General features: G+C 40.0%; 2 protein-coding genes across 2 annotated transcripts in view; both read right to left on the reverse strand.

Annotated features, from left to right (window-relative positions):
- LOC106089230 (box A-binding factor) overlaps nucleotides 1-3,531 on the reverse strand; it is a 43,024-nt gene extending 39,493 nt beyond the window's left edge. The window contains exon 1 of the mRNA XM_059361823.1: nucleotides 2,153-3,531. Within this exon, the coding sequence (XP_059217806.1) occupies nucleotides 2,153-2,823 (671 nt within the window). The 5' untranslated portion in view covers nucleotides 2,824-3,531. The remainder of the gene's footprint in view (nucleotides 1-2,152) is intronic.
- LOC131994843 (myb-like protein P) lies at nucleotides 2,946-4,887 on the reverse strand. The gene is made up of 4 exons (XM_059361767.1): nucleotides 3,837-4,887; nucleotides 3,601-3,764; nucleotides 3,015-3,435; nucleotides 2,946-2,959 (listed from the first exon to the last, which is right to left on the reverse strand). Exons 1-4 carry the CDS (start codon nucleotides 4,885-4,887, stop codon nucleotides 2,946-2,948), a joined length of 1,650 nt encoding a protein of 549 aa, XP_059217750.1.
- Between the last annotated feature and the right edge of the window lie 6,402 nt (nucleotides 4,888-11,289).

The raw sequence follows: 11,289 nt of genomic DNA on the forward strand, positions 1-11,289 counted from the left end.
TGAAGAACAACGAGGCACCAGGAGCCGATGGGTTGGCAGTTGAACTGATGCGGCGATGATTTTTACGCCTAATCCGATGATAAGAAACTTAGCACACTATGTCCCATACACATGAAAGGAGGCAAGACAACATGTGCCAACTATAGAGGACTAAGTCTCCATCCCATTGCATTATTGTATGTGAGCGCACTATGTGAAAGATCAAAATCTAATGCCAACGAGAAAATTGACCCTATAAAGACGTTTATAGACATGGAAAATCCTTTATCGACCTAATATTCTAACTAGGCAAAATTCCGAAAAAGACCTATGAGGTAAATATCGACATGTACCCTATAAATATCGACTACAAAGCCGCCTTCGATAGCCCTATACGTACAAAGGCATTTCAAGCCATGTCTGAGTGTTGTAGCCCTGTAAATTTTTACGCTAGTCGAAATATGTTCCTCAGTTAAAATTGGGGAAACCCTTCTCAATAACAGTTCAATGACAAAAGAGATTTTAGACAGGCCATTTGTGATATCTATACAAAATTTTGGCCAAATCGGATAAGAAATCCCCTCTCTAGAGGCTCAAGAAGTTCAATCGGGGGGTAAGTTTTTACGACAGCTAAATCCCGCTATGAACCGACTTAGACCATACTTGGCATAGTTGTTGGAAGTCAAAAGAAAATACTTCGTGCTAAATTTTGAAAAAAATTGCGCCCTCTAGAGGCTCAATAAGTCAAGTTCCGATATCGGTTTATATGGCAGCTATATCAGGTTATGAATCGATTTGAAGCATACTTGGCAAATCGAAACATATCAAAACATAATACTTCATACGAAATATCAGCCAAATCGGATAAAAATTGCCCGTCTAGAGGCCCACAAAGACAAGATCGGTTGATAAGGTAACTTTATTAAAACATGGACCGATATGGCGCATTTACAATCCGAATCGACATACACTAATACGAAGTATTTGTGCAAAATTTCAAGCGCCTAGCTTTAACGTGCTTTCGACAGACGGGCCGACTTAGCTAAATCGGCTTAGAATGTCAAGACGATCAAGAATATATATCCTTTGTTGGGTTTCAGATGAATATTTCGATGTGTTACTAACGGAATGATGAAATTAGCATACCCCCATCCTATGGTGGAGGGTATAAAAACAAACTGAGTCCGATTCAAATTTAAGTTCAATGACAAAGGACCTCCTTTTTATAGCCCAGTCCGAACGGCGTGCCGCAGTGCGACACCTCTTTGGCGAGAAGTTTTACATGGCATAGTACCTCACAAATGTTGCCAGCATTAGGAGGGGAAACCATTGCTGAAAATTTTTTCTTATGGCCTCGCCAGTATTCGAACCCACGCGTTCAACGTCATAGGCGGACATGCTAACCTCTGCCGTACGGTGACCTCCAAGACGGGCATATATGCATCTCATTCAGCACTAAATGGGGCTTTAATGGGAAAATATGGAACCTAAATGACTCCTACGACCACCGTAGCGCACATGTTAACATGGCCGCCTATGACGCTGAACGCCTGGGTTTGAATCCTGGCGAGAATATCAGAACAAAATTTCAGCGGTGGTTATTCCCTCCTCTTGCCAGCATGAGAGAAACCATGTAAAAATTTCTCAAAGAGGTGTCGCTCTGCGGCACGCCCTTCGTACTCGGCAATAAAAAGTAGATTCCATATCATTGAGCTTAAACTTGAATCGGGCAACACATTTGGGAGTCGAATTCGAATTTGATATAAAATTTATGGGAAAAGTGCGGGAGGGGCCCTAAGTGGTCAACAACAACAAATTTGTAATTTGTATCGTTGAGATTCAAAATAAATTGTTGCAGGAAAATTAACAATTTTCGTAGTCGCTTTTTCGACCAAAGTTGTTTTTTTTTTTTTTCAAACTTATTTTGATCTATTTATGTATAGATCAATCGCTACAATATGGGACTTTAAGGTGAAGGTGTTTGATAGTAGAGAATAAATTTGAGGATGCCTTAATGAGCACGTAAAAGGCGCCCGGGAGAACTAAACTCTCATTTACTTGCTAAAAAACTCAGCAATTAATCTAAACCGGAGATATGGAAAATTGTTGTTCTTTTAAAGTATCCTCCCCTAAATTATGAAAAAATTTTAAAATTCATCCCACAATCACTTACCTGTTGGATAAAACTGGCGATGGCGGCGAATTGAAATTAAACATTTGCGCCTGCTCTGCAACCGACAGCATATTGTAGATATCCCTATGTCCCGTTGCACTGGCATTCGTTAGCTGTGTAAAACTTTGCAAATTGGCCAATTCACCCGTTTGCGATAGAGCCGAGGAGGGAGAGGGCGAATTCGCCACCGGACTGCTGGCATTGTTGTGTTGTATATAGTGTATGGCATGCATGGAATGGTGGGGTGTCGCAGAGGGCGACGATGTATTCTGCAAATGGGCCGGCGCTATGGCAGTCAAATGTGTCAAATCTTGACTTAGATTAGGCGAATGATAGCTATCCTTAAGTGACTGCATATCCACCACTGAGTTAAGGGTCACATAGCTAACGCCTGAATCCTCTAGGCATTCATCTTTTAGAGTATCCTGTATGACCTCATCCACATTGGAGAGCGTGTGATGTGTGTTGGTATTGCTGGTGCCCATATTTTGTGAACCCATGAGGGCGGCGGCATGGGAATGCAAATGGTGATGGTGGTGATGATGATGGTGATGAGGATCATGATGTGGGGCATAGGGTGAGGTGTATAGGGCCAGATTAGAACGCATGGTGGCGTTGGGATCTTCGTGTAAATAGTTGGGGGCTATGGCGTTAGTATTGGAGGGACTCATCAGATGATTGCTGTAATAAGGACTGGGGGCACTTTGATGATGCACCGTAGAATGACTGGTTATAAAAGGCCCCGACAAAAGCTGCAGATTGATGAAATCCTTGGTATTGGCAGCACTAAATTCTACACCAGGATGACTGAGCGATAGATCATAGGGGCAGGAATTATAGGTACTAAGCCAATGTTCGGTGCAGGCCAATTGATGTTGTTGATGTTGAGTAAGGTGAGGTGAGTGATGTTGGGCTGCTGTTTGTTGCTGTTCCTGTGGAGGCACTTGCAATTGCACTTGAGAATGGGGTGATGCCTGGTGTTGTTGCTGCTGCTGATGTTCACTGTTGTTACCTATAACCGCCAGATTTAGATTGGGATCACCACTGGCAACAAAAGAATTCTGATTGTATAACGAATTGGCAATGGCATTTGTATTGGTCGCAATGCTTGAATTTTGAGTAAAGGCAGCTAAGCCGGATGTCTGAGCCTGAGAACTGTTATTGAAATTGGCTATGATCACCGAGTTATTTAAACCGCGATAATTTTGTGGTGTATTTGTTTCAGTGGGAGGTTGATGAGAGTGTTGTGTTTGATCTGAGGTTTGCAGAGTCAAATTGTCATGCTGTAATTCCACATGGTTTTCTTGTTCTTTTTTTAATAGCACTGAGGGGTCACTTAAATTTGCACTAATATTATTATTATTATTATTATTATTTATATTGTTGTTGTTGCTGTTGTTGTTATTGTTGTGGTTGTTGTTATTTGTGGCATTTGCTAAGGTTATTACACTATTTATCACTGTTTTATTATTTTCATTATTATCACTGATATTTGGCTCAACACTTTTATTGTGATTATTGATGTTAGCACTTTGATTTATCAATGACTTTGTTGTTGTTGTTGTTGTAGAACTTTCGACATTTCTTTTCAAAGAATTTTCCAAAGACTTTACTACAAAATTTGCCGAAGTTGAGGAAAATATTTTATTAGCATTATTATTATTATTATTATTATTATTAACACTTTGTGGCGTTTGTTGCTGCGGCGGCGGCGGCGGCTGTGGCGGCAGCAACAATGGCGGCGTCTGATAATGATCGGCTTTCCCTTGCGTTTGCTGATGATCTAAATTTGCGGTTATCGTTGTAGCCGCCGTTATTGTGGTCTTATTGTTAATTGTTGTCGCAGTAGTCGTCACTTCGTGGCTTTTGCTATTGTTGGCTTTGGCTAGGATGATATTTTCGTTGTCTTCGTTTTGCTTCGTCGTTGGTGGCGTTGTCGTTGTTGTCGTCTTTGCATTCGCATTCGTGTTCGTGTTGGTCGCTGTTATGTTGATCACTGTTTGGTTTGATTGTTCGTTGACAACTGATATGAGCTGTGGTGTTTTCGCTGCCAAAGACGATAAATTCAAATTCATAGCAGACCTTAAAAACTCATTGCAGTTCGTAGTTGTGTTGTTATTGCTAGCCTGTGCCTGTGCTTGTTGTTGTTGTTGTTGGTAATTTACACTGCTATTGGAGAGTGGTGTGTTATTTGGCTCTCTTGTTTGTTGAGTCCCTGCTGAACACTGGAACTCTGCAGTTGCGTTTGTTGTTATTGTTGGGTTGTGTGTTATACTTTGCCCGAGTATGGTAGGTGATCTTTGCTCTTTTGTATGGTAGTCTGTCTCTTTCTGCACCGTTGCTGTATTTGTTGTTGCTGTTAACAGGCCAGACAAAGAGTTTCTGGCAGGAGCATTTTGTGTCGTGGGGTTAAAACTCTCTTTTTTCCCTTGGCCCACTAAGTTTGCAGATTCTTTGACATTAGCCAAATCTTGCATAGCAGCCGTGGAGCAGGAGGCGGAGTCCTGTTTGGGGTAAGAAAAAGCAGCTAAGTTACCACTGGCACTGGCAGTTGCTGTGGCTAATCCTTTTTGTTTGTTTTTATTTATTTGTTTGGAATTTACTATGGCCTTGGTTATTTTCATATTGGCTGCATTTGTCAATAAGGAATTGGTGGCATGCGAATTGGAGCGATTTTTATTTTTTGTCACTTTATTTGTTAAAGACAAATTGCGAGAGGAGGTAACACATTTCATGATTTTTTGTTTTGTATTCTCAGAAAAAAAATTCTACATTTAATTACTTTTTTTTTGTACACAAAATAAAATTTAAAAAAAAAATTTTTAACTTTATTCTTTATATAAAAAATATTTTTCTTATTTTTTTTTTAATTTCTTTTCTTTTTTTCAAAGACCACTTCAACAACCGCTGTTATGCGCGTTTTTTACTTAACGTTTTGAGTTTTTTAATAAAACTGTCAGCCCCAGCATCTCATTTGGTATTCTATAGGGGGCTCTTCATCTCAACAAAATCCAGCCAACGCTGCTCATTAAAAAAAATAATAATACAAAGAAAAACATGCTCAATTCCTATTTCATTTAAAATATGTATGTTACTTTTTAAAACGAAATTATATGTGTGTTGGTGCATCTGTCTTTATACTAAAAAGCCCACACATCTTTTAATAATTATTTCTTCTTGTCATCTTTTTTAATAATAATTACAAAAACTAGAACATCTCTCCCTTACTCTTTATAGTTTAAAAACAAAACAAGAAAATCCCTAAGATTTCATTTCCATTGCTCTGCGCTCTATCTCTCTGGAAATCTCTTAAGATCCCCTTTACCATAACTGTTCTCTTTTAATAATACAATCAACACAATGTAAAGGCATGGTGGAATATACCATACAACTCACCACTCTGCTTTAAAATGTCTCTCTCTTTCTCTTTCACTCTTATGTTATAGGCAGAGCTGAGTTAATGGCTAAGCATGATTGCCTGTTCATTCGCATGGGATTTTTCTTATCTCTCTAGAAACGCCCTTTCTTGTTTTTGTGTTATTATATTATGGTTGGTGGTTTTGTTGTTGTTTTTAAGTCATTTCATACACAATACTATAAAAAGCAAAAACAAAAAAAAACACTTTGAAAATCACAATGGCTTTTAATGGCGAGGCATTTGTTGGTATTCCCTTCCACATTCATTGACACGGCATCCATCCATAGCTGACTTTTATATTTCGAATTGAATTTAATATATTATATTTTTTTTTAAATATTAGAGAGAACTTTTGAGGACCTTTCAATTATAATTAAATAAGTGAAAGAAAGTGAGATATGGATTTAAGCGGCTAACTTTTTTTATAACCTACCTACCCATCTAGGTTTCCAATTTTACTACTACATAATATCAAATTGTTTATAGGTAACTGGAATGTGGTTTGTTTTGGTTTATGAATGCGCCGCGTTATACGCGGCGTTAAATACAAAATACCCAAAAAAGTATAAAGCAGATTTTTTTTTTTGTGTGAGGAATTAAAAAAAAACTTATTAGCGAGTGTATGAGAGCTCTCATTGTCACGATGTAAAGTAATACGCGTATTTTTTCTCCCCGATTTCTTCAAAGACTGTTTAAATAACACAGCTTAACAGTCGTGTATACCGCTCAAGACATAGAAGGCGTTAGGTTAGGTTTAAGTGGCAGTCTGCGGACAGACTCACTTAGACGTTTTCGTCCATTGTGATACCACAGGAACGGAAGAAGGAGGATGCATTCTAGTTCCTACCGTTTAACCATCCAGATCGCTTTAATAGAAGGCATCCAGCTTCCATTACCCTGTCATGTCTGGAACGGTTTTTTTTTTGCCTGCATTGTTCTTAAATATATACCGAGGACATTAAAAGATGTCAGGGTGCTTTCCAACATCAAGGCTGTAAAAATACACCACAAAAAGACAAAAGACTGTAGGCGCCGTCAGTCTGTCATTGTTTTTACTCAGTACACTAGAAATACCATTCGCCTTAAAGATAAGTAGAAACCGAATTACTTCAGTGGCCACAGTATCACTCGGGAGCACTCGAGTGGGAGGAAACGACCGTCCAAAAGCTGATGCGAAATATCGAGACGACTGATGGCCTTCCAGGATATCGATGGGGGCTAAAGTGTTTTTTGGGAAAATCGCAAAAAAATCTAATTTTTCTAAATCTGAACCGATTTCGACCAAATTTTATGGATATTATGGAATTCGACGAGGAAAGCGTTGTATAAAATTTTGAGAAGATTGGTCAATAAATGCGCTTGCAGTAGCAGTAGTGAAAAAAACCCCTGAGGGGTTTTTTTCGTTTCTAAAACGAAACGAAAAATATTGTTTTCCGAAATATAAAAGAAAGAGTGCGAGGCAGTAGGACAGGTTAGGTTGAAAAGAGGGTGCAGATATTAATCTGCTCTATGCCACTATAGACATAAACCTAAGCCAGAAATCGGCTTCTTGTGCGATCTAAAAACTAAAAAGTACCTCGAAAAAGAAAATCTATGTTAGGAATTCCGTGCTACTTCCAAAATCCTTATTTGTCTTCCATGCCACGCCCCTAAGTTGGTTCATGTCTGGTATTGTGTCTCCACCAAAGTACCGGTATCTGTTAGATACAAAAGCCGGGCAATAACAAAGGCAATAAATACTCCGTTATGCCCGGCATCCAAACGATGCGGATTTGGTCATCCTGTAAGAAGGTGTTAATCTCCTTTTTACACTGCAAGACTGTTCGTGACCGTACCGTCCTGGTTGTTATTCCCCTTATGGCCTGTTTAGTATGCGAAAAGATGTTCAGAGTAGACGTCCTCGCGTTAGCACCACACCACCTCACGCATTTCGTGATCACCCGGATCTCCGCCTGTAGGATTGTATTTTGATCCATTCGTGTATTTTTATCTTTCAGATGGCAATACTAGGGTTCCGTTAATCCAAGAGTGTGCTGCTGGTAGCAGTGGCTCCCACTCGACCTCGAGGTTCATCTCAGGTATACGATCGGAAACCTTTTCCCTTCCTTCCAGGTTTCCTCCCGTAGTGCGCCATGCTTTTAGTCTTAGCCAAACTTGTCACGGAAACTTGATCAATGCCAACCACAAAGAGAGTTCCTTCCTCTTTCCCCTCCCTGTGGAAAACCTCGCACTTCTCTGCGACCAAACCTTCGTTTTGCTTGCCCAAGAATCCCAACATGCGCTCCGTCGCAAGGCTGATGTTGAAGAATTTGACTTTTATGCGGATTGTGGCTAGCCTCTCATCCACCGGAGTAAAGCTGGAGACAAGTGGAGTGTTTCAGTCTCCGACTAACCACAAATCCACAGCCAAATTCATGCCTCGTGTTATGGCAGCTATAGTATAGTTCGTCACCGTTTGGTGTTGTAGTGACGCCATTACCAGTCCAATGCACTTCCTATAAGGCGGTAATATCTGCCTTCTTGTACTTCTCTAATACATCCGCCAGCGCATATACTGCACCTTCTCTATAAAGAGTGCGGACATTCAAGGTGCAGATCCGTAAATCATGGTCCTTTTTTCGTTTGCGTGGGTCGTCAACGTTGGGGGTTTCCGTTTTTCCTATTCCTTTGTTTCTCATAGTAGTTCCCCGTTTTCCGGGGGCGGGTTACTGCCCCAGCGCCCCAACCGCATGAGTTTTGTGGGATTGCACATGTATCCCTCGTTGTGGCGAGCCGTTTGCTCCAAGATCCGGCGATCGCCGCCAGCCTCCCCTAACCTGGGAACAGACGCTGATCTTGGCCATTGGTTATTTTAATCATCTCGAGTATCATTGACACTCAGTATTTAATTAAGAGCCAGTGTCACCTGACTCCTCACTGAGACTCACCTCTCGAAAATCGCTGACTGCCCACGGCCGCATTTGCAGCTACTCCGCAAAAACGGAGCTTTCCACCATCCGCAACCTGTGGAGGTGCACAATAGCTTTCAGTTAAGGTTCCCATGATAACGGGAAATGTGCATCCCTCTGGTTTATCCGTCTGTAGTTGTGCGCTTGAAGCATTACTCACGACTACAGGTGTCAAGGCACCCACACCTATAGGAAGGGGGGACAACAAGCTACGGTCTGACACCACCACCGCAGATGTTGAGTCTTTGGAGTCCATTTCTAGCCTACTCCAAAAGGCTTTAAAATTTTTTCGTAATAGGTAGTACCTATTCCGAGATACGGATTTATATAATATAATTTTTTTTCTTTGAGAAGCGAAATAAAAATACGTCCGCCTCACTCAACGGCTACAGAAGAATTATTAGTACTAAGCATAGTTAATTAATTAATGAAATTACAAGTTTTTTAATTTACTATGGCTCTCTTTGATTAGCTATAGAAAAATGAATAATTGTTCTAATATACTGTTTACAATTTCATTCACCATAAACAACGTAATTTGACCATTCGAAATACAACTTTACTACATTATGTTAGTACAATAATTATTACAATGATTATTTGAATTCATATTTTGCTTAGGGCTTTTGCTTTCGCCTGGGACTAAGTAAATATATATTAAATTTTATATATTTATTTATTATGCATATATTTACATATAAATATACAGGCATACAACAAAAAACATTCTTACATGATTATGCATTGTATATTTTCAGCCAAAGTTTCAATAGTGAATTCACAGTTTAACTTCTTATCAGCAGAAATAAGATGATTTTTTTCTGTTGTTTTTTTGGGAGTCAGCAAAGTTCAAAATAAAGCTGAAGAACTGAGACGACGAACAATTAACACAGAATTGTGAATTAATATTCTTAAGAAACAATTTTTTAAATACTATAAAAGAAATCATAAATTTGTGTGTTTGTTCTATTCAAAGGCACAACTGTTGCTTCAGTTCAGCCTCATTGGAAATTAATTAGAATTTTCATTTTGAAATAAGTGAACCATTTGAATTGTTTATTATAATAAGGGTTATGAAAGTAAAGATACACCAAATTTTGGGTAAAAGGCCTTTGGTGATCTTTCTTTGTCCCCTATCAGTCGACAGTTGGCCAACGTGTCCTGGCAGTTCAGCATCCATGTTCAAATTCCCACTTCACCAACGATTCCCCACTGGCGATACTCTTAACTATGTTCAATTGTTCGACAATTGGCAAGTTATGCGTGGGCGGCGACTGGTTCGCTCGTTGGAACAAGCTCTTCGTGGCCAGCTTCTCCTTCCACCTTCTTATTTCCCGGAATATCATCATACTTTGTAATCCAAGGCAGCGCTATGGCATGGACCCGAAATTCATTAAGGGATTAAATATCTGTCATGTTAACGCCCAAAGCCTGAATAACAAGCTTGACGAATTCAAGATGATTTTTGAGAACTCTGACATTGATATAGTGTGTGTATCGGAGATGTGGCTGAATCAATCAACACCTAATGCGTTTATTGATCTTTTAGGATATAGCGTGCACAGAGCTGATAGATTACGTCGTGGGGGTGAAACTACCTGAATACTCAGTTATGTATAAAGTCTAACCCAGGTGGCCCAATTGAGCATGTTCTTGTTGAGGTGTCTGCTGCCTATAACAAGCTCCTAGTGGGGTACGTTTATAGACCGAACAACCATGCGGATATGCGAGATTTTCTCTGCCCTAGTGGGGTACGTTTATAGACCGAACAACCATGCGGATACGCGAGATTTTTTCTCTGTCCTTGAACCTCTCTCTCTTGCTTACTCAGACATTGTGGTTGCTGGGGACTTCAACTCTAACGTTTTACAGGACACGGGCTTGACGTTGAAAATATCTTTCTTGGGGCTTTTGCTTGTGAATTTAACAATTCTCACTCATTTTTCCGCATCCTCTAGCACGCTTCTCTATCTGTACTTTGTTAGTGACACTTCTAAAGTCCTCCTATACGACCAACTGTCAACCCTCATGTCTTTCGAACCATGGCTTGATCTTTTTATGTTATGAATTTGAGCTCACCAGGACTAGGGAAACTTATTCATATAGAGATTTTGCCCGTCTCGACCATGATTTTTTGCTTTCGAGTGCTGTACTCATCGAAATGATATTTCGTATGGAATATCCGTGACCTACAGGAACTTACGCCTCCACTCAAGACTAGAGAAGTGTCCTCTAGATCGAAACCGTGGTTCTGCCGGAATATTCGTTCACGAGAGGAATATGTCGCATCGCAGGTGAAGACGTTTCAGGACCCTGAGTTACATGATGCCTTTCGCTCAGCAAGAGACCACGTCAATAAGTTGATTTAGATAGCGAAGAAAGACTACTATTACAGACGCTTTACTTCTGCAATAGGCTTCAAGAGAACGTGGAAGGTTATTCGATACATAGGAATTGGGAAAGATACTAATAGATGTTCAACAAACTTGGACATCAATGGGCTTATTGATGCCTTTGTTAATGTCCCACAGATCCCAGTTGATCCCAATTTCTATGGCTTCAATATCTCCCCCTCTCTCGATGACGACTCTGGTTTTGGCTTCAGCTGTATTGGTCCCACCAATGTTCTTGAGTGCGTCGCAACTGTAAAGTCTAACGATGTCGGATCTGATGGCATTAATCTTTATTATTCCTCATGTAACCTATGTTTTCAATAGGATTTTGACCACGAATTACTTTCCATTAGCGTGGAAACATGCCAAAGTCATCCC

This window comes from Stomoxys calcitrans, chromosome 2 (assembly GCF_963082655.1).
Source record: "Stomoxys calcitrans chromosome 2, idStoCalc2.1, whole genome shotgun sequence".
In the NCBI taxonomy this organism is placed as follows: Eukaryota; Metazoa; Arthropoda; class Insecta; order Diptera; family Muscidae; genus Stomoxys; species Stomoxys calcitrans.